The sequence below is a fragment of the Pelophylax lessonae genome (genome assembly GCF_965119305.1).
Source record: "Pelophylax lessonae genome assembly, chromosome: 10".
Taxonomy (NCBI): Eukaryota; Metazoa; Chordata; class Amphibia; order Anura; family Ranidae; genus Pelophylax; species Pelophylax lessonae.
In genome coordinates this window covers 178,874,898-178,899,452 of record NC_138777.1, presented here as the reverse complement: position 1 = coordinate 178,899,452, position 24,555 = coordinate 178,874,898, and the positions used below count along the sequence as shown (strand labels likewise).

The window sequence follows — 24,555 nt, the reverse complement described above, 5'->3', positions numbered from 1 at the left end:
TGCCTCCCCTCTTTTTTGCCCCAACAACAATCATGTACATTAATTGGTAGATATTGATAGTTTTTAGACACATACCAAAAATATATGGATTTGTATGTTCTCTACTAGCTAGGTTCAAAATCTCTTCTCTGGATCCTTGGGTAGTCCTGAAGAAGCTAGATATGAGAAATGCATTGACCTTGGGAATCTAAACAAAGTATAAATTGTGTAATCTGTGCATTTATTGTAATTGTACAGTTATTATATCATTGGAAATTGTGAGAAGATATTGTGAACCACGCAATACCAAACCTTTTTGGATATAGTTTTTAACCACTTAAGCCCCAGCCCTATTTCGGACAAGTTAAATTCAGTATTTTTTCCTAGAAAACTACTTAGAACCCCCAAACATTATATATATTTTTTTAGCAAAGACTCTGGAGAATAAAATGTCGGTCATTGCAATATTTTTTGTCAGCGGAGCGGTCTTTAAAACTCCATTTTTTTTTGGAAAAATCACATTTCACTGCATTTATAAAATACTTAACAGTAAAGTTAGCCCATTTTTTTATATATTGTGAAAGATGATGTCACGCCGAGTAAATAGATACCCAACATGTTACGGTTTAAAATTGCGCACACCCGTGGAATGGCGACAAACTACGGTCAATAGAAATCTCAATAGGCGAAGCTTTAACATTTTTTAACGGTTACCAGTTTAGAGTTAGAGTGTAGCTCTTTTTTTTTAATTATTTCTCATGCTCTGGCGTTCGCGACGATACCTCACATGTGTGGTTTGAACAGTGATTTAATTCGTGGCTCGACTTCCTTATACGTTTTCTTTCGTGCGCGAGCTAAGGGCGGCTAAAATTTTATTTATTTTTTTCCTATTTATTTTATTTTTTTTAACTTTATTACAGGTTTTTTAAAAAAAAAATAAAAATCTGATTACTTTTATTGCTGTCACAAGCAATGTAAACATCCCTTGTGACACCAATATGCAGTGACAGGTACTCTTTATGGAGGGATCGAGGGTCTAAAAGACCCTCGACCCCTCCACTACACTTTCATGTATGCAAAACGCCAAAAACTGCATTTTTGCATACAGTCGTTTTTTTAAATCTGCCGCCTTTTGCAGCAGAGTAACCCGAAAGTGACGTCATGGACGCTGCCCCCGGGTTACGTCATCGGAGACCAGATCGAAGCCGCTTCTAGCTTAGATCGGGACTTCAACCAGCCGGACGCGCCGGCTGCATGTTCGGGTCTCCCGGTGGGACGGGAGGCCCGGGCAAAGTCACAGAAGGCGGCGGGAGGGGGGGGGCGGGGGACGTCCCTTCCTGCTCACCCGGGTAACGATCGAGCGGCTCTAAACCATAGTACCGGGATGGTGCCTCTAGCTAGAGGCATCATCCCCGTATAACACTGCAAAGTTTGCTGACGTAGCCCTACGTCACTTTGTGGTAAGTGGTTAAGATAATAAAATAGAATGTAGAATTTTATGAATTATATGTGTCATCTCATGTTTACCAATAAAGTCCGCAAATTTTTCTTCTTTTTTGTCGGGTACAGAACCTTAATCAGTAAACAAGCCAAAGGTCGGTAACAAGTAGTAGCTGGATGGGCTCAGATGGAAGCATAGTAGATGAACAATCAAAGGGCCAATAAGGAGTGGCAGAAAAGATAAGTACTGCAGCAAGCATACAAGTAGCAAGATATCGCCTGGAGAGATTATGACTTTGCTGATATAGCTTACATAGAGTTTTATTTTTTTCCTCCCAGTGGCTGAACAGATTGGTAGAGCAGTAAAGGAAGATAAGTATATGAGTCTGTGGCATTAAAGTGAACCTGTTGTGTTACCCTACATGCGCAACACCACAAATCCACCTAATAGAGTCAATGCCCATGACACTGATATTTCATGTTTTTAAGTCTCAGGAACTCTGATGTTGAGATCTGTGCTTGATTTCCCAGCTCTATCAGCATGTCTCGGCTGTTACAAGAAGATCTCACTTTTGTATCCCTTGTTTATTTTGTATAAGAATTATTGCACACTTGTGGCCGGGGGTGGTAAAAATAAGTGGATGAGCTGCAGTTTTACTACCCCCTTAACTCAACACAGTAGCAGGAGGGGGTTTGTGGCAAACACAGCCACTGGATATTGTCCTTTGTATATGCCTTATGTTTATTGCATGTATATACCTTTTAAGGTAACAAGTGTTTGGAGTGTGGTTTATGTGGAGAGAGTGAGAACTCTTTCACTTGGGACTATCATATGTCTGAGCAGTGTCCCTCAGGAGATGGGTGGGGGTTTGTTATTGTTAAATTCCTGCCTCCTATTGTCCTATTGTTTGTCTGGCAGAGTAAGGTATTATGGGATGTTCAGTTTTGTGTGTGGAATGTCTCGAAGAGGGAGGGGTTTTGGCTGAGTGTAGATCCCTGTGTTTTTCAATAAACAAGGCAGTCTAGTTTTGACCTCCAAGCTATGTGTCTGCTGGTTATTGGAGGGTTGGGAATATTATACGCTACCAGGATTATTGTATGCTGTGCCTGACTACCAGTGGAGATATCGTGGATCGTACTGCTACTCCGCTACAGGGTTGTACACATGCTGCAGCTGTAACGCTTTGCTTTATGGCTGAGGCAAGAATTATACCACCTTCATGTTCACTGCCGCCAAACAAATGGGGCCATCCCGGAACCGTATGCAATGCACATGGTAGCCCGTGTGGTGGTGTGGACTTTTCAGGGTTAAAACAGGCAGTGAGGAGGTGACTTACTGCCTCCTAGCTGCCTGTTAACAGCCTTCTCAAAAGCAATCCACCACAGATCACTTTTCAGAGAGGCGGCAAGGGCTGCTGCTAGTGTAAACTTGGAATTAGAGAAAGTGCAGCTGGAGTTCTGCTGCTGTAGGACAGCATAGCCTTGAACAACATCAAGTCGATTATATTGCTTTAGTCATTTAGAGATAAAAGATGTTATTGATTTTTGAATGCAGTGGAATCTACTAAAAATTGAACTATTACTTCTTAGGTGGATGTACCCTTTTATGACATGTTATAGTTATATGTCTGCGTTTAGCATATGTTCTTTTTTTATGCGTTCTCAGAGAGTTGCCAGCATTGACTGTGTAGCTGTCATGACTTCAACACAATAAATAAATAATGTCATCTTGAGTAGCTTGGTTGGATAGTGTTTTCTGCACAGAGTGAAGGCCTTTCACAAACATCCATGATTGCAGGAGAAAGATACCATAAAGCTTATACAATTAAGGTGATCAACAGTCGTTCCTGAATGCTCATTGCCTCCACATGCATCTATGAGACCCTCTAAGAAAATATTAATATCCTCAATATAGGGAACACAGAATAGTGGCTATTTGGCATTTTGGGGACATTGATCTCCATTGATCTGTGCACCAAAAAAACCTTTTTATGCCTACTGGTTTTCTATGCAAGAAAAATTAAAGCACTAAACTACAGTAGATGTGCAGAGTGAACCAAAACAATAATTTATAGAAATTACTAGTTGAAGTGATTGTAAAGTATTGTTTTTTTTTTTTTTTTTATAATAAATAACAAGCATGTTATACTTACCGTATCTGCTTTGTGCAGGTGTTTTTTGCACAGAGCAGCCCAAATCCTCCTCTTCTCTAGTCGAGCTTCGGCTCTCCTGGCCCCTCCCTCCTGTTAAGTGCCCCCACAGCAAGCAGCTTGCTTTTGGGGCACCTGAGCTAAGTCACAGCTCCCTGTGTCCATTCAGACATAGAGTCGCAATCCGACCCTGCCCCCTCTCCTGATTTGCTGAATGATTTTAATTGACAGCAGCAAGAGTCAATCACTGCTGCCTCAGCCAATGAGAGGGGGAGTCCCAGGCAGCTTAGACACTCCTGCAACATTGTTGGATAAAGGCGGGCTCAGTTAAGTATTAGGGGGGGGGGGGGCTGCGGCACACAGCAGTTTTTTTTTATCCCAATGCATAGAATGCATTAAGATAATAAAAAAAAAAAAAAAAACCTTCTGCCTTTACAATTCCTTTAAAAATGAATTCCAGGTATTGATATTTTTTTTACTCAGTTACATTGAGTCAGTTTGGACCAAATGTAACTTTGTGTATGCCATACCTGGTCAATGCTCCTGGAAGCTGGAAATCACTGAATCAGATACTGCTACTCCAGTGATCTCCAATTCTTTTTAGGTTCTGCGTGCTGCCTTACTGCCCCACCTCCACCTCCACCTTGTCCATTCAGAGAACGCTTTGCATTTATTTAAGAAGTGCAAAGCACTCTGTAAATGGTGCCTGTGCTGGGCGCTTCCTGTGTATAGGATGAAACAGGTAATTGCTTAGCACAGGACCTGTAAATCTGCATAAATCAAAAATGGAAAATTCTGCTTTTAAAGTGGTTGTAAACCCTTACATATACCCAGTAAAATGACTAACGTTAGACGATACACAGAGTTGAAACAAATCCTCTTTCATAAGTTGTACCTGTTTATATGCAGTCTTCTCTACATCCATTCAAAGTGCAACATTTATAAATCTTGTCTAAACTGTCAGGGAAAAGGGGGCGGAGAGCTGAAGTTACACCCTGCAGAGCTCAGTGAAGGGAACTCTGAGAGCTGATTGAAGGGAAGGGACACACCCCCTGTAAACAGCACACAGGCTGTCAATCAACTGGGCATCCCTCCTCCGTCACCTTTATTCTCTTGGTGTCAGGAAAACTTGTCAGAAGTGACTCATGCTGCAGCAACAGACAGAAATGACCCTCAGTGCCTTTATTGAGACAAGTACACACTATAGAGGGATATGCTTTGTTCATATTTCATGTCTGAGGTTTACAACGACTAAGGACTTTAGCAGCCGCTGCTGCTTAGAGGTTACATGTAAAAATTAATGTGCAGTCAGTGGTGCCTGCGCTGCTGATTAAACAGTATTGATGTTTGCCCCGAATGGCAGCCTGCGTCCTAGCAACCAAGGACACTAGGTGGCAGGGGCCTATTAATCAGTGGCACTGACTACACATTGTTAATATCTGAATATCCGCCCTGGGCTGTGGCAGTAAGGTACATATATGTACGCTTTATGCATATAAACATTAGCACAAGTTTACATGCATACTGTGTACAGAAAAGATTTAAATACCAGCAAGATCGTACATAAAAACATATACCCTGTATGCATTGAACCTTAAATATTTTGAAAGTTACCTTTGAAATTAAATTACCATGTTGCCTGTAATTGCTTTTCAGTTTTGTATAATTTTGTAACAAATGTTAAATGTTTAAAGCAAGCTTTTCATATTTTGCTTGTATGTTGGTTAATATTTTATATAGTAATCTTTCCCTTACATATTTGTTGCCAGTGGAGGTCAGCAGTATACAGTATCAGGCAGTGCAATGCCAACCAGTAAATCCTCTTTCATTTAAGTCAGTCATTTATTTTCAACAAAAAAAACAATTCTCTCTCCAGAGAATGTAGTTTTGCGTGAATAAAAAGGCATGTTGATTTATTTGTGTATCCATATTAATAAAATAAAAACTGAATTATTCACAGGAATTACAAATAGCGTTTCATCCGTAAGTAGGGGTTTATTCTTAAAAATGACTGGATCTTTTAGCACCTGTACAGTAATATTATGATGTCTTTACCTCTCTTGGGGTTCCCAAATGCAGTACCATGTTGCATTCTGAAGTTTATTTACCTGAGTGGTTATGTTTAGCTGTCCTACCAGTGATAAATGATTGGAGATCCCTAAGGAGAGCCTTCTGCGGTCACCTGTCAGTGCAGACACACCTAGAGATTGAGTCAATGACCTGTAAAATATTTATTTTTTATCCAGGTATCCAATTGGGACTTACTTAACACTGTTATTGCTCTATATGATGTTTGCTTGCCTGATATTGGAGTGGAGAATTTAAGATCTACTGTGTGTGCCCAAGGAGCAAAGACCATTCTTCTACTACGGGACCATCAAGGTATTTATGCTGTTATTATTTCTTCATTTGAAAGCATGCTAATATACATGTATATCTTATTCTAATGATTTAAACTGAGGGTCTGTGTCAACAAACTTTGGGCTTGTGTCAATATCACATCGATCTATACTAGTTTTGAGATGTTGCTAAAAAATCCTTTAGAACTTTTTGACTTGCTTTTGATCTGCTCTTTACCACTATCTGACCTGCTTTCGACCAACTTCAAGCTGGTTTTGCATTACTCCTAGACACGTATGGCGAGAGAAGACGACCTTCACATGAGCAATTTCTTACATACAGCAGATTCTTGTGACTGGGGTCACTGGTGTATGTGAATAGCAAATAAAGGCAGGCTGAGAGGAGCCCAGTGTTAATTTTGGCAACAATTTTTGATTTAGTTTAAGTCATAGTCTTTTGACTAAAATGCTTTTTTAGTTTTAGTCATATTTTAGTCAACTAAAATCATGTGGATTTAGTTAAATTGTAATGCATTATTTAAGCATTTCTCTAGAATTGTCAAACTCGTATATTTCTGGGATAAAAATTTGACATATTATTATTATATATGATATTAAAGGATAAGTTGACTTTTTGGAAAAAATATTAAATGCATATTTTTTTGCATGTAAAAAAAAATGGGTATTTATCTTTTTTTTTTTGGAGCCCGTAAAGCATTGTGATGCAGGCCTCCGGCAGATCTGCCAGTGTATCTGTTTGCCAATACATCCCATATGGGTAAGCAGATACAATTTGACAGAAAGCATGAATGAACCACCACGGCACTCCACAGGGCCGTGGTAGTTCCTTGAAACCTACAAACTGACAGCTGTAAAGGCTGCCGGACCTTGTAATTTTCAAATCACAGGACACTGTGAATGAGTGGCGCAGCCGGGCATGTGGAGTTCTGCTCGGCCCAGTTTTTTTCAAATTGTGACAGCTAATGGAGGGGGGGGGGAAAGAACCCCGCTAGCTGTCAGATCAGGGAGATGCGGGGGCTGGTCCATTTGTAACATGTTTCATGTTACACCCAGAATATGGGTATAACATGTAACATGTTACCAAAGGTGAACCTTTCCTTTAAAGTTTGAACATGCACTACAGACACAGATTTAGCCATTGTGATATAATGTCTTTATAAAAAAAAAAAGTTTCATAAACTAAAAAAACATATTTATTTTTGCCAAACAGAAGTGCAACTTTAAAATGGGGTGGCACAGTGGTGTAGTGGTTAGCACTTTCACCTAGCAGCAAGAGGGTCACTGGTTCGAATCCCAACCACGACACTACCTGCCTGGAGTTTGCATGTTCTCCCTGTGCCTGCGTGGGTTTCCTCCGGGCACTCCGGTTTCCTCCCACACTCCAAATACATGCTGGTAGGTTAATTGGATCCTGTATAAAAAAAATTGGTCCTACTGTGTATGTATGTGAGTTAGGGACCTTAGATTGTAAGCTCCTTGAGGGCAGGGACTGATGTGAATATGCAATGTATATGTAAAGCGCTGCGTAAATTGACAGCGCTATATAAGTACCTGAAATAAATAAAAATAAAATATAAAAAAAAAAACTATAAACTCCATTGGCTGTAATGCCATTGTACATATTACCTGATTGCATTACCAATATTAAATATTAGGCCTTTTTCTTATTTTTGTTTTCTTTCAGCAGCTTAGTAGATGCCCCCTACTTATTCTTATGTGGCAGTGCGGTTTTCATTTTTACGTAAAATTTCAATTTAGTTTTAATCAAAGTATCGTGTCTAAAATGCCATTTTAATTTTAGTCGTATTTTAGTCATCTGATTTGTTTTAGTTTTAGTCGTATTTCAGTCGACTAAAATAGTAATAAATACTGGAAAAGCCATAGCTGTTCGCCTGTAGCTTCACTTTCAGCAGTTACATGCGGCTAGGGATGGAGGTCTGAGCCTGAATGCATCTTTTAACCAGGACCCAAAGGCCAGGCAGAGCTCTTCAGCGCATTTAATAGGTACCAAACTTACAAAGATGGCAGCGCTAGAGGATGGGAGGCTGTCAGGGCAGGGTTAAAGGTAAAAAGGTTGAGAGAAAGCAAGGGAAAATCTCTGTAACAGCAATGCTGACCTTTCTTTTATGATTTTGGCAGCAGATTTTAGCTAATGAATTCAGCTGAAACCTGCTGATTGGCTGTGTCCAATCACACACAGAGTTCTGTGTTTACAAAAACACAAAACTCTGTGTACAGGGAACAGTGATCTGGGCATTTCAGTTAATCCCTTGATTGCCCTAGATGTAATCCCCTTCCCAGCAGGGATCATTAGTACAGTGTATTGGTGACACTAGCGACGTCAATGTCAGTTGGTGACCCTCCCGGTCAGTGTCTGTTAGCTCTAGATTGTCCGCCACCCTATTACAGTCCTACTATAAGTTGTTTATCACCACAAATACAGTATAGCGTCTATAACTGTGAAAAAAAACAGTATACAGTATCTCACAATTTTATAAATATTTTATTATATCTTTTAATGTGACAACACTGAAGAAATTACACTTTGCTGTAATGTAAATTAGTGAGTGTAAAGCTTGTATAACAGTGTAAATTTGCTGTCCCCTCAAAATAACTCAACACACAGCCATTAATGTCAAAACCGCTGGCAACAAAAGTGAGTACACCCCTAAGTGAAAATGTCCAAATTGGGCCCCAAAGTGTCAATATTTTGTGTGGCCACCATTATTTTCCAGCACTGCCTTAACCCTCTTGGGCATGGAGTTCACCAGAGCGTCACAGGTTGCCACTGGAGTCCTCTTCCACTCTTCCATGACAACATCATGCTGCTGGTGGAGGTTAGAGACCTTACGCTCCTCCACCTTCTGTTTGAGGATGACCCACAGATGCTCAGTAGGGTTTTGGTCTGGAGACATGCTTGGCCAGTCCATCCACTTTACCCTCAGCTTCTTTAGCAAGGCAGTGGTCATCTTGGAGGTGTGTTTGGGGTCGTTATCATGTTGGAATACTGCCCGGCATCGCAGTCTCGAAATGTAGGGAGATAATGCTCTGCTTCAGTATGTCGCAGTACATGTTGGCATTCATGATTCCCTCAATGAACTGTAGCTCCCTAGTGCCGGTAGTACTCATGCAGCCTCAGACCATGACACCCCCACCACCATGCTTGACTGTAGGCAAGACACACTTGTCTTTGTACTCCTCACCTGGTTGCCACCACACATGCTTGACACCATCTAAACCAAATAAGTTCATCCTGGCCTCATCAGACCACAGGACATGGTTCCAGTAATCCATGTCCTTAGTCTACTTGTCTTCGGCAAACTGTTTGCAGGCTTTCTTGTGCATCATCTTTAGAAGAGGCTTCCTTCTGGAACGACAGCCATGCAGACCAATTTAAAGCAGTTTGCGGCATATGGTCTGAACATTGACAGGCTGACCCCCCACCCCTTCACCCCTTCAGCAATGCTGGCAGCACTCACACGTCTATTTGCCAAAGACAACATCTGGATATGATGCTGAGCATGTGCACTCAACTTCTTTGGTCGACCATGGTGAGGCCTGTTCTGAGTGGAACCTGTCCTGTTAAACCGCTGTATGGTCTTGGCCACTGTGCTGCAGCACAGTTTCAGGGTCTTGGCAATCTTATCAGCTAGGCCATCTTTATGTAGAGCAACAATTCTTTTTTCAGATCCTCAGAGAGTTCTTTGCCATGAGGTGCCATGTTGAGCTTCCAGTGACCAGTATGAGAAAAATAAGAGCAATAACACCAAATTGAACACACCTGCTCCCCATTCACACCTGAGACCTTGTAACACTAACGAGTCACATGTCACCAGGGAGGGAACATGGCTAATTGGGACCAATGTGGACATTTTCACTTAGGGGTGTACTTTCTTTTGTTGCCAGCGGTTTAGACATTAATGGCTGTTTGTTGAGTTATTTTGAGGGACAGCTAATTTATACTGTTATACAAGCTGTACACTCACTACTTTACATTGTAGCAAAGTGTAATTTCTTCAGTGTTGTCACATGAAAAGATATAATAAAATATTTACAAAAATGTGAGGCGTGTACTCACTTTTGCGAGATACTGTATATACCATAGTTTGTAGAATCGCACACACCAATTCATATACACTTTTTTTCTTTACCAAAGACATATAGAAGAATACAATTTGGCTTAAATTTATGAACAAATTCGATTTTTTATTGGATATATTTTATAACAGAAAGTAGAAAATAACATTTTTATTTTTTAACATTTTCAGTCATTTTTCATTTATACAATAAAAAAAAATCCCAGTGGTGATCAAATACCACCAAAAGAAGGCTCTATTTGTTTGAAAAAAATGCTATAAATGTAATTTGCATACAGGGTTGCATAACCAAGCAATTGCCAGTTAAAGTAGCACAGTGCTGAATATCAAATAATACCCCTGTCACGAAGGGGGCCTTCCAAAAGTTGTCAAAGGTGACTATTGCAGCAAGAAGTGCATTTCTTATTTAATGGACTTTTTAATTTTTTTGATATTTTATGCTTTAATAATGTAAAATATCCGTACATGATGCTTTGCAATCCAGACCCTTGAACAATTGTTTGTTCATCCAATTTGCACACCTGATTTATAGTGAATTAGCAATAAAGCAGTACATGAGTCACCAATGCTTATCTCTCTTTAATCAGCAGAGATCTCCTATTCAACAGAGATCAAAGGAGTTGCTGAATATTTTCTAGTTTGTCTAGCAGACATTAAGAAGGTTGACTATTATCATGTTTGATCATACACAGATGATTGGTATATTGTGTCCAAATCAAACAACAATTTGACTTATCCTATAAGTAGCTTAAGAGTATTGATGTCTTGTAATTCGTAAAAAGTGTTATCAATTTATTAAAATCAGAAGAGTAAATGCTTATAATTGTTTGGTTGCAACATGTTACTGCACAACTACTCTCCACGCTATGTTAAAAAATAAACTGTTAAACGCAAGGTAATACTTGATTTGTATTATTATTATTATTATGTATAAGTCAAATATCTTTTATTTGTAGATGTGCTAAAAGAGTATCAAGACAACGTCTGGCCCAAGGGTCCTCTAGAAACATCTCCCACTGAATCTATAAATGAGGAAGAGTGTGCGAGCACATTCTCAGCTGTGTTCAGTGACCCTGAGAGCACAGAGGAAGAGGATGATTCTGAATCAGACCAGTAAGATAATCATTTCCAGATATGTTATGAAGGTGTTTTGGCTCAATATGACAAGCACCATTCTAACTTAAGGCCTCATGCACATGTTTTTGCAGTAGCGTTTTTCAGCATTTTTTTTAGCAAAACATTACTCCCTCAAAAGCTTATGGGTCAAAAAATGCTCATGAACGCAGAATAGCCACGTTTTCAACTTTTTTTTCAGAGTTAAGGCTTCTTAACAAATAAAAACTCTTGAAACCCACTAGTTCTAGGTTTTTGTTTCCAGCCAGAAAACTCCCCAGCCATAAAACACTGAGAAAAGCATATGTGTGCATGACACATAGGATAACATGCTGGGGAATTTATTGGCTGCAAAAAAATATGCCTGAAGCCAAAAACAGCAGCTGTAAAAATGCGCAGTGTGCATGAGGCCTAAGATTCAGGGTTGGTTATCAAATGTATATTCCACCAAATAATGTTTGCATTGATGGTCCTGCAACAGATATGTGTGGTTGTCGGATTTCTAATGCTTGTGTGTCAATCCTGACACTTAGGAACAAAGTCCCTATAAGTCCTATAAGTTTCTGATCGCTGCCATTACTAGTATAAAAATAAATTAATAAATAAAAATTCCAGTATATACCATAGTTTTTAGATGCTACACCTTTTACGCAAACCAATCAATATACGCTTATTTGGATTTTTTAGCCAAAAATATGTAGCAGAATAAATGTTGATCTAAATTTATGAAGACATTTTTTTTTTGTTGGAAATGTTTTATAGCAGAAAGTAAAAAACGTTTTTGTTTTTTTTTTCAAAGTTGTTGGCCTTTTTTTATATTTTTGTTTATAGCGCAAAAAATAAAAAAACACAGTGGTGATCAAATACCACCATAAGAAAGCTCTATTTGTGGGGAAAAAATGACATACATTTTATTTGGGTACAGCATTGCACATGACAGCATATTTGTTAGTTAAAATAATGTAGTGCACCTCAGATGAAATGAAAGAAGCGACCATTAAGTCATTTCCTGCAGGGAAAACAGATGGACTCCCTATAAATTTCTATAAGACCCATTGTGCATTCTTGGCCCCTATCCTAGCTGATTTATTCACCCATTGTTTGGCTGAGGGGGCCCTCCCCCCTCTATGTGTCATGCCTATATTATCCTAATTTATAAATCTTCCAAAAACCCTAGTGCATGTGCCTCCTACAGGCCGATTGCATTGCTCAACAATTATTTAAAAATTCTAACCAAACTCATTACTTTAAGGGTACAGACAATGTTGCCAACAATCATAGAACCAGACCAAATTGGTTTTATGGCACATAAAGCCCCCGACATTAACCTCTGTCAGGCAGTAGAGTGGCCCTTTCTGTGGGAGGTACTTAAACATACGGGTTTTCCAAGTTCTTTTAACTGCCTCATGCCCTCAGTCAGGTTGGGTGGGGGTTTGTTGGCACCCTTCCCCCTTACTTTCTCTGGCCCTTTTCGCCATTGCAATTGAACCGGTGGCAGCAGCACTTTGCACTTCTTCTGACGTCAAAGGGCTTTGTGTTGGCTATCTGGAGGAGAGGGCTGTCCTTTTCGCGGATTATCTCCTACTTCCTTCAGGACGTGGGCCCCCGTTTTAGGGTGCACTACAACACTTGAACTCCTGCTTTACGGTCACAGGGCTTAAATCCTTTTTGTTTCCTTTTGACCCAGAGGTTCGTGACTTGGCCCCACCAGACCTGCTGCTCCTATGGGTGGAAGAATTGAAATACCTGGGGGTTTAGGTTTCCCGCAAGGCCTCAGATTATCTCACTCTAAACCTTACCCCGATAGTGCAGGAGACCAAATGGAAGTTAAAGGCATAAGAGTCGCTACCATTTTAGGCCGAATGAACCTGGTCAAAATGAAAATCCTCCCCAAATTCACAGACTTATTTTGCTATTCCCCCTCTTGTCAAGCAGCTGGTGACCACAGCTTGGTGGTTTTCCCCTGACTGTTCTAATACTTCCACCATACTGGAGGTGGCAATGATATCTTTCTTAGAGGCGTTACAGCTACTCTTATTCAAAGAAAAAATCAAAAGAATGGAGCCAATATAATAAGAATTAAGTAGTGCACCAACATCCCTGTAGTATATTTAGAAAAAAGGAAAGAGGAGTGTCATGGGACTTTAAAGGTGCGTATTTTTCTTTTTGGTATCAAAACTGAGAAGGACACATAGTTTTTAAAAGGAAAGAAAGTTTTCCAATTTTATTAAGTAAATACGTTAAAAACACTTAGTATATAATAGTAGCAGGAGTCATGAAGTATAGGTGGCTTTTGAACGCTATGGGGTTTGACCGGTTTCGCCAAATTAGGTTTCTTCAGAAAATTTAGCGTAAACAGGAGTCCCTCTATCAAATAAAACATACACATGTCATTACAAACAAAATGATACATTTTAAGCAGAGATATACATTAAATGCAACAACAAAAAACATTGATGTTCATGTTTAATGACCAAATCCCTCCCAATGAAACCCAATGTATACAAACTGATCCAAACCTGTAATTGGAGCAGATATAGAGAGAGTGAATGTATGTGAGCCCAAAGTTTTGCGGGATGTCCAGGGACCACGCAGGTTCGGCTGCTATTGGTCTCCCGCAGAGGGGGGTGGTATAGGAGCCAAAATGTGGAATCGGTATCTTAATAAATCACATATGTACTTAATTAGCCCGTAATATGAATGCAATTAACTACATTTAAAGGGAGTTATAGAGTAATGAGTATATATATATATATATATATATACTCAGAATAACTTACTGGGCCAAAGTAACTGGTTATGTTCAATGCAATAAGGAAAGATATTTATTGATCACAGGTTGGGCCATTAAGGTTCTAGTTGGAGCCGGGATTCAAAGAGGTCTTAGTTTGCATGGGGTTTCCTTCATCCTCTATAATATCAAAAAACTCCAAAGTAATGCCAAAGAGTGAAAACGACAAAAAGATCCATTCAGTATGTGCTGCTGATGGTAAGCAGTATAGGACCCAAAAATGATGTATTCAAATTGTCCCTGTTATAAAAAGGACAAAAATGCCATGGTAGACCCTGTCCACCTGAAACAGACAAAAGCCCAAATGCATAGGGTTAATGTGGAGAAAGGAAATCAGGAAAAAGATGTATCATGAAATACAAGTAAATGGGTGGGGAGGCCGCCAATCTGCCAACCCCCCATTAGAATATTGCTACATACCGTTTACCACAAAATATCGGGATTTCCGCTCCAGACCACAAGCCAAGGGCTTCTGCTGCATGTGGAAGATAGAGCTCCTTTTATACCCCCCTCCACTCTGTCGACGCAGAAGCGTCAAAACCGAATGCGGACGTGACTGGCTGGGTGGCGTGTCATGCCGCCGGAAGACCGAGGAGCGCCGCCGTCCGTCTCCCGCCGGCTCCGCCCACGGACACTCCCCACCACCTCAAAGGCATGGGAGGAGGAGAGGGCGGGTCCAGAGCGGGATCCGGTGTGCACGTCATGTCTCCGGTGTGGCAAGACCACGCAGTCAAGGGGGCGTCGTCTAGACCCAACAAGGTAGGGTTGCCATGGGAGCCTATGACACCTCGGGCGTCCATACAGGAGCCACACGCAACTATCGCCTACGAGTGCCCGGTCTCAGTCTCACATAAAAAAGGGGGGATCACACATGAATGCAGGATAAAAACGAGGAAAAGGGAAATTAATTCTGGTTGAGATAATGTAAATGAAAGAAATATGGAGTCCACAGGGCGGGTGGTACAGAAATACATGAACATTTAGATAACAAGTAGAAACCAAAGAAAGTTACATAATGAGTAAATACATATAACTTCTGCTAGGATTATCAAAAGGAAATGACTCAAAATAGTACCTCAAAAGAGGAGACAAAAACTATAGGAGAAAAAAAGAGATAAGGTTACATAGTGAGTTGTAATTACATCACATTGTAGAAAAAGGAAGAATACTAGATACTTTCTAGTGATCCTGAAAACATTTCACCAGGGATATATGAATATAGCACTTTGTATGTGGTGGTGTGACCCTTTCGAGAGTGAAAAAAGGGGAGGCAAAGAAGCAAAAAAAGGGAGAAGAAAGCAGAATAGGGGTTAAAGAAAAGGTTTAAAACTGATGCTCTCATTGAGGCCAGGATGCCTCGTGGCCTGTAGCAAATAAAACCACCTGGTCTCAATTTGTAGCAGAGAACAATATCGCCACCTCTTTCATACGAGGGGATATTTTCGAGCCCAAAAAACCCCGCAAGATTTCAAATCAAAATTATGGTAGAGCCCCATATGGCGACTTGTGGGGGGTCTCCATTTTCTTGTTTCTGATCAGGGATACATGGTCCCTTATTCTTTTCATAAATGGGCGTTTGGTCTTTCCCACGTAAAAAGCATCGCAGGTACATTTGAAGAAGTATATTACTCCTATAGTCTGACAGGTTATTTTGTGTTTGGGGGACCAAATAGACCCATTTGGGAGTTGGATAGAGCTGCCTGTCTTAATGAAGTGACAGTAGTTACATCTTCCACATGGGAAAGTACCTACTGGGTCAAGGTTTTTGGGAGTGTTGGTTGTATAGTGACTTCTCACCAGACTGTCTCTTAGGGATTTTGAGCGTCTATATGTTATTTCAGGATGATTTTTAATGTGTTTACTGATTTTTTTCATCCGAGGTTAACAGATACCAATATTTTTGATAAATATTCCTTATTTTATTGTGTTGCCTGCTGTAAGTGGTGATTACCCTGGTTGTATCAAGGGTAGGATCTCTATTGGGCTTGTATATGAGTGATGCTCTATCTCGAGTTTTCACTCGATTAAATGCCTTTCTTAGGCTGGTTTTGGTATATCCTCTACATAATAGGCGATCTCGTAAGGCATTGGCTTCTTTAATTAAGTCAGATTCAAGAGTGCAATTTCTCTTGAGTCTGAGGAATTGGCTATAAGGAATACTTTTTATTAGGGGGGCTGGATGGGAGCTTAATGCATGCAATACTGTATTCCCGGCTGATGGTTTCCTATATAAAGTGGAGCATAGATGGCCAGAGTGATCAATAAAATTCTCGACATCGAGAAAGGTAATTCGCTTGGGATGACATGTGTGAGTAAATCTTAAGTTGTATGTATTATTGTTGAGGCTATTGAGAAACTTGTCAAGATCACATTTTGATCCTGCCCACAACATAAAGACATTGTCAATATAACGATGCCAAGATATGATGTTAGTAATGTACTTCATCCTGTCATCATCAGAAAAAAGATCATGCTCCCACCCCCCCCAGGTACAGGCTCGCATATGAGGGAGCACATTTGGCTCCCATAGCGACACCCTGCACCTGGAGGTAGTGGGAGCGTTTGAAAAGAAAAATGTTATTGGTAAGGACAAATTCCAAGATCTGTGTGATAAATTTATTGTAGGGACAGGCTTCATGACCACGCTCCCTCAGTTAAAGAAAACCACAAAATCAGTAGCGCAATAGTGGTGACACCCTCCTGCCACACTTTAAGCACACAGTGCCTAATAAATGAAAATAAAATAAATAGATGTCCATACATCAAGTGCAGAAAAATAAAGTGCAGAGAAAATATTCCAAGGAGAGTTCTTAATGCTGTGTGTGAACTTTATCGGTCACCAGTTTCCACCACCACCGTGCAGGGACAGCTGAAAAACACACTCACCAACTGATATGGCTTAATCACTCTCGCAATTAAGCAACAAAGCAAGTGTCCCAGGAACACACTGATCAGCTCCCAGATAAAGTGGTTGAGCAGGAAAACCGGATATGTGGAGAGAAAACACAGCCCCACTAGTGCAATAACGTTTTAAAAAAGCATTTATTGTTAATCACACATAGTTGCACTCACTTGGTTCCAGATATAAGCACGCATATCACATCATAACAATAGGAGATGGCAGCCTTTCAAAGCCTTGTCCCCAGGCTCCTCGCCGTGGAGGACCGACCAATCAGATGTCCAAACGCTCCTCACTCCCACACTGCTGAGCACCGTCTAGTCACACCCCGACGTACGTTTCGTCTCATCTGACTTTGTCACCGGGGGCGTGACTCAGACGGCACGACGCTCACACAAGTGAGTGTGTTTTTCAGCTGTCCCTGCACGGTGGTGGTGGAAACTGGTGACCGATAAAGTTCACACACAGCATTAAGAACTCTCCTTGGAATATTTTCTCTGCACTTTATTTTTCTGCACTTGATGTATGGACATTTATGGACATTATGTGCAGATTGCATGGATCTCAATGTTCAATGTTTTAATGTTTAAATGCTTTTAATAAGTATTTTTTCTTATGTTCATTTTATGTTGTTTATATAACATACCAAGGATTAGTAGGGATACTCTGTGATCCTTTTTTTTTTATTTTTTTCATTTATTAGGCACTGTGTGCTTAAAGTGTGGCAGGAGGGTGTCACCACTATTGCGCTACTGATTTTGTGCTTTTCTTTAGCAGAGGATCCTTTTTTCTTTCAGTTTATTTAGTTTAAGTAGCAGCATAATTTTAGGTTTGTCATCTCCTAAAGCGCTTGGGTTATTCATAATTTCTCTATTTAGAGCGGTTGTGGGTATTTTCTTTACGCTCCCTCAGTAGTTCCTCAATAACTTGAATGCCACGAACATGTGGAATTGAGTTGTATAGTGCCTCAATGTCGATGGCTACAAGCCAGGCATTTTCTGGAACTTGGAGACCATCAATAATTTTCAGTCAAATTGTGTCTTTGACCTATGAAAACAATGCCTTAACGTGAGGGTGGATGTATTCATCCACCAAAGAGCATGCATTTTCCGTAAGTGACCCACAACCTGAAATGATCGGGCGACCTGGTGGAGACGTTATACTTTTATGAATTTTGGACAGGGCATAAAATGTAGGAATTTTGGGATTAGGCGTGTTGAGAAATTTGAAGGTGTCAGCATTTATTAAACCTCGTTGAAAGGCCGTGGTCACAAGTTTTCTAAACCTGACCACACTTGACTGTGTAAATGGGATGGACACTGGTTTATACCAGTCGGTGTTTCTCAGAATATCATAACACATTTTTTCTTTTTTCATTTGTTCAAAGACCTGAAAGCCCCATACCCACTCACCCCATCCATGCTTACTACCATCAGAGCCTGGTCAGAGGACCTTAAAGTGCGAACGTCTCCCGGTAGGAGCACTTTCTCTTGCTAAACTTGTCCATGCCTCATTTAAATATGCTACCGGATCCAGGTGCATGGACCAAATACAACATTAAAGCGGAGTTCCGGGCACAAAAACGATTTTTTTTTTTTGTGCCCCTCCGCTAGGTAGAGCTCACCTGAAAAGGAATTGGATAGTTATTTTTATTTTTTTTGTTTACTCACCTTTTTATTGAAGATCGTAAATACTCACCTCTGACTGCTTCCTCCCTCGCTCGGAGCCGCGGCTCACCCCGTCACTTCCTGCCTCGCGATGATTCCTGGGAGCTAAACGTCATAGCTCCCAGGAATCAATGCGACGGCACCGGCCCCGCTCGTCATTTCCGGGCGACGCCACATTCCCCTGCTAAACAGCTTCTGGGCATGCCCAGAAGCTGTTTAGGAATGCGGCGCCGCACCGGAAGTGACGAGCGGGGCCGGTGCAGTGCATTCTGGGACACGAAGACGCGGAAGAAGACAGAGAAGAGGACCGCGCCGGCTTCAGCTGCCCACAACAGAGATGGAAACGCTGTGGAAGAAATTTTCTAAGTAAGTATTTTTTATAAAAGGTAAGTGCGAACCGGGACAGATCAGAGGCTAGCCATTGTGGAATGTGCTAGCCCTGACTGTCCCGGGGGTATGTTTAGCAAAAAATCATTTCTGTGCCCGGAACTCCGCTTTAAATCTATCTTAAAAATCTCTTTTGGTGCCTCACTTAAGCCCCTGTTGCAACTATCATCGGAGTTCAATGTTCCCCCCATCATATTTGTTTGTACTTGCAGCTCTCCTATGCCTTTTCCAGTCAATTTCCACAAGCCTCCCCTGTAGTTGTTTAATCAGCCCTTGAACAAGTGCTTCGTACTGACTGTATATAAAACCCCACCTCACACCTATATGCCCATTTACTTGTTACATCTCTTCCCATCCTGTCTGGCCCAAGAGCTAAGTGGCAGCGTGACATTCAGCATCTGGAAGATGATGATTGGGATGACATTTGGGATCTTCTGTTTTGCACCCTGATTTCTTCACGTGACAATCTAATTCAATTCAAAATTGTCCATAGTGTCTATAATACACCCTCCAGATTACATATATTGTGTCCTTCTTATTCTCCAGAGTGCTGGAGATGTGGCCACTCCCTGGGTGATTTCTCCCACATTTTCTGGTCGTGTTTGATTATTGATGGATTTTGGTCAGAAGTTCTGTTAATTCAGTGTCACTAACTAATATAACTCTCTCTATGAAGATTTGTGTATTGGGTTTGGTAAAAAATATGAATACTACTGTGGCTGAAAGAACACTGGTGGGTCTTCTTTTCTACACTAGAAAAGCCAACGCACTCCATAGCAAGAAGCAAGCGCCCCCCTCAATCTCCTTTTGGAAAAGCTTAGTAAACAATAGTCCTCCACTTTACAAGGACACTTATGTTAACAGGGGTTGTCCTATGATGTACCAAAAGGTATGGTCTAAATGGTTGGATGATCCCACTACAGCATCACCATAACTGTTTTTTATGTTGCCACGGTTATGATCATCCTTGTGTTTCTTGTGCTTCCACTAGTTCTGGGCCACTCACAGGAGTGCTCGCCCCCACTCAGCGATGTTATTGTTTTAACACTGAAAGTAATGTTTAACTTAATATACTCTTTTTGAACAGCACCTTGATATTTAATGTGTCACCTGTGCTTAAATTGTCATATTTGTGATAATGTCAACACATTACCCCTGCGTGGGTGGCACATTCTTCTCATTCCTACAGTGTTAGTTTGTTTTTTTTAGTCGTGGTTTTTTTTTTTTTTGAATGTCTAGAAAATTACAATAATTCCATTTTCCCCAAAAAAAAAAAAAAAATAAGAACAGTAATGCAGTGCTGTATCACAAAAAATGGCCTGGTCATGAAGGGGGGAGGGGGGGTAAATCTTCTGGAGTTCAAGTGGATAACAATAATAATGACGACTCATATATAGCTTTAAACCATGCTGGCTCCACAATACACTGGCTGCAAGCTTCGGCCACAGCCGTGTGGGATGATGTCACATCTAATAAGCCACACCCTATGCATTTTGTCTGATTTACATCTTCAGGTAGTGGATTCCTAACTGTTCCCTGAAGATGTCAATCAGCTGAAATGCCAAGGGCGGGGCTTATTGGCCGTGATGTAATCCTGCATTCCCATGACTGAGCTCGCAGCCTGTGTATTGCGGCTGAAGCTGGAACAGTTTAAAGCTATAATGAAGTGTCTTTGTTCCTAAGTTTAGGTTTTGACACACATACCATGTAAGTGCAATATTTTATACTGTTTTAATAAAATAAGGATGTTATACGACTGAAGCTTCTCTTTGCTTGTTGGTCTGGGTTCTTCACTAGGATATTAATTTATAGCTGAGGATATACTGTATCTGTGTTAAAAAGGGAGAAATCCTTTGGAGGCTGCAGGAGCATGAATCAAGGGTATAAGTCAATAAAACACCAGCTATAAAAGTCCTTTTGGTGATTTGCTAAATTAAAAAGGTGGTGGCAACACAAGAGTGTTCACATTGTGGTTGAAGATAGAAGATTGAATATATTCAAGACATATGCACATTTTTTGCACTTGGAACACTTTTTGGATGCAAATAAAATGATGCACTTTAATTTTGAAGGACGGGACACTTTATATTGATTTTTGGACTCTCAGATGAAATGTGAACAAAGCATATACACTGTACCTGTAGTGTTTACTTGTCTCTCTCCAAAGTTCTAAGTGTCGTTTCTCTCTGGTGCTTTGTTCCTCTGTTATCAGCATTAGTCACTTCTGAGAAGTTTTCCTAACACAAGAGATAAAATTTGTGACGGGGAGGGAAATAAGTACACAGCTTGTCTATTCAGAATACTGCTCTGCATGTTCCTTTGTTCCTCTGCCTATTTGAAGGAGGGGTGGGGGGTTGTCCCTTTCCTCTAATCAGCTCTCACACAGTATATTGTATAAGAGCTGTAACTGCAGCTCTCCACCCCCTCCTCTGTACTCCTCACAGATGCAGAATGATTTATCACAATTGTGCTCTTTTGAAGGGCTGTAGACAAGAGAAACCTGCAGATAAACAAGTAAAAATTATGTAGAGTGATTTCTTTAATCTCTGTGTATCTCCGGAGGCTGTTCACTTCACTGGGTATATGAAAGGGTTTACAGCAACTCTAAATGGTTATTTTTTTACATGATGGTTTATGAATTTTGAATGTATATGATTTTTATTATGTAGCGTATCAGCGTGTAGGCGTGCCTGACGTTTCGTCCTACTCAGGACATGTCTTTGAGAAAGTCCTGAGTAGACTACCTACTTGCTGATTCAGGCTCCATACTTTTCCATGCGCATTGATTTGGATGGACTTGTGAGTTGCCAATTTATGTATTTTACTTATTAAAGATTTGGTTACTATGCCATTGGAGTTCTCCCATTTATTTTGAGGTATATGGTATGCCAAGGCTGTCACCACTGCACTGCTTTGTTTGATTATTGGAGGCTTGCCTGTTTCGGGGATCTCATTGGATTGGTTCCATCTATCCCAGAGAACCCCATTGGATATCTTCACTACATGCTCATTTGACCCACCCTAACCGGGGGTCATGAGGTTCTGGTAAGCAGACATCCCTTCCATTTGGTGCATGCGGTGATCATTTTTCCAGCTGCTTTGATTCTAATCTCTGGTGTTGGACTATAACTTTCAACCTTGGACCTATATTACCTGCATTTGTTGGACTTTCTATCATACAGAAATCCTCAGCTATTGTGTTTCTTATGCTGGCGCTGTACTTTGTATTTATATTTCTGACTTTATTTTTATGTACTGGCAGCCTTCGTGATTCAACCTTATTCATCTTTGTATCCTGGGTGTGACTAAGCGCGGCTGGTTTATTTATTATTGCGTTTTTTAGTGCACCAGTGTGAAAGGGCCCTAAATGTCCATTGTATTCCACGTGCTCCCTTGAAAAAGTATGAAAAAGGTGAGCCAGCCTGGAAGCCCTGGTGTTTTCATGTTATGTGTTGGCACTGTGTATCACTGTATTTGGGGTCACAATACAAAAGTCTTGGGGGATAAGATGGCATTATACTCTTTATTGTTTGTTCAGACACCATAATATCTTAAAATAATTTTCAGTTTTTGCAGGTTTCAAGTTGTGCCTTTTGCTTTTACAGTAACTTTATTTCATTACCTAGAAAAGTCGTACTTTAGTTCTCAAGAGGCTGGCAGCATTCTGAGCATTTACAAAAATCCTTTGATTTGGATTCCTGTGTGTCAGAGTAACCTTTACTCCATGCACGCAAATGTATTGTTTTTATGAATGCGAATTCCTGTTCTTTGCTCCCCCTGTGCTGTGACATACAGTATAAAGGATAAATTCAGTAAGATAAGATCCCACAGCACTATGAACAATTCACCTGGCTATGTAAAAAGCTCCATTTTCTCTAAACACTGATATTTATATCTGCTGCACAAGCTCTTTTGTAATTTAACGTTAATAAAAAATGACTTTTCCACAGTCGTCTGCAGACACAATGACTTTCTAAAACTGGCAAACAAACAAACTTGAAAATCTTTTCCTTAAAGACTAATTCCACCTTTTGCAAAGAAAGATAATGCACCCAAATTAAAAAATGCATTATTTATTTATTTATTTGCATTGGAACCTGCAAAGTATTACAACTGCGATTAGGCTTCTGTAGGCTGTTCCTCCAGGCCAGTCTCAGTACGGACCTTTGGCCATGGAGCTATAGAAACTATCAATGGGTTACAAGTGTGATGAGGTCACCCATCCCCTATGTCGGTTGGGTTCACACTTATGCAAATTGGATGAGAGTTTACCCGCATTAATTTCGCATGACAGAGTATAACCGGCTCTCAATGGAGCCGGTTCACACACCTCTGGGCGGCCGTGGTCCACACTGGAAAAGGGTCCTGTGAGTCTTTGGCTCTGTTTCAAGTCCGAATTCAGGCAAAAATTCAGACCTGATTCGCACCTGAAATGGAGAATAGGGACGCACCGGACCCCTTGCTGTGAACCATGGCTAGTGTGAATCCGGCCTAAATCTGAAAAAAAAAATGCCTGGCTTGGTTCATGTTATTTGCTTATCCATTGTTGTTTATATGTTTCAGGGAGGAAAGTAAAAGATTTCACAGCAGCTTGGAGGAATTTCTGTCTTCGCTCACAGAAAGGCGCCATCAGAGGAGACAGCCCAACTTCACAATAGAAGCTATTGGATTTGAATGCTGCATAGTTGCTGCTCTTACCTACAAGAAGTCTGCAAGGTAAGTCTGTAGAGAAAAGGTTAAAATAACCAAGATTTAAAACATTCCCTCTCTCTGCTCATACGGTATATACAGTAAGTAAATGCTGCATACTATTTGTAAGAAATCACAAAGTAAATACCTTTTTTAACTCTTCTTATGATCACACAGCTTTTGCTCCCCTGTATCGATAAGCAGATCCACACTGGGGCTGAAGCATAAAGGGCTGTGACAACACGTGCATTATGGAGGGGAGGGGGGTTGCTGGAGGACGGTGGGGCAGCAAAATGAACCTTTGCCTATGTAGACAAAAATCCCTGCATCTGCTCTGAGTATAAAGTAAGTCGGCTCTAATCTGTCTCTGATCTGACCTGTATATTAACTTTCTCTCTCAGATTTGACCCTCACCTCTCTTATCCTGCACATCTGCATATTAACCCCTAATCATCTTTTCACTGGATCTCTGGAGCTCAATCGGGTTCTTGGTCTCCTCTCTTACTAAGGCCCCTCTCCCCCAATTGCCCAGTTTAGCCTGATGAACCAGCTCTTGGAGGTGTCCTGATTGTGTCAAACTTCTTTCATTTGAGAATTATGGAGGCCACTATGCTCTTGGGAACCCTCAGTGCTCCAGAAATTATTTGTAGCCTTTCCCAGATCTGTGTCTTGCAATAATCCTGTCTCTGAGCTCTGCAGGCAGCTCCTTTGACCTCATAGCTTTTGCTCTGATACAGTATGCATTGTCAGCTGTGAGACTTTTTTTAATAGAGAGGTGTGTGCTTTTCCAAATCATGTGCAATCAATTTACATATTTACCTCAGATGGATTCCAGTCAAGGTGTAGAAACATCTCAGCAATGATCAAGAGAAATCAAAGGCACCTGAGTTAAATGTCAAGTGTGTGTTGCAAAGGGTCTGAATACTTATGCCAATGTGATATTTTAGCTTTTCTTTTTTTATACATTTGCAAATCTTTCTAAA

At 40.6% G+C, this 24,555-nt stretch overlaps 1 protein-coding gene across 1 annotated transcript in view; it reads left to right on the top strand.

Annotated features, from left to right (window-relative positions):
* LOC309565115 (uncharacterized protein) overlaps positions 1–24,555 on the top strand; it is a 554,763-nt gene that overhangs the window by 169,590 nt on the left and 360,618 nt on the right. Inside the window, exons 2-4 of the mRNA XM_082269892.1 lie at positions 5,816–5,951; positions 10,983–11,139; positions 23,447–23,599. Of these exons, the coding sequence (XP_082126018.1) occupies positions 5,816–5,951; positions 10,983–11,139; positions 23,447–23,599 (446 nt within the window). The remainder of the gene's footprint in view (positions 1–5,815; positions 5,952–10,982; positions 11,140–23,446; positions 23,600–24,555) is intronic.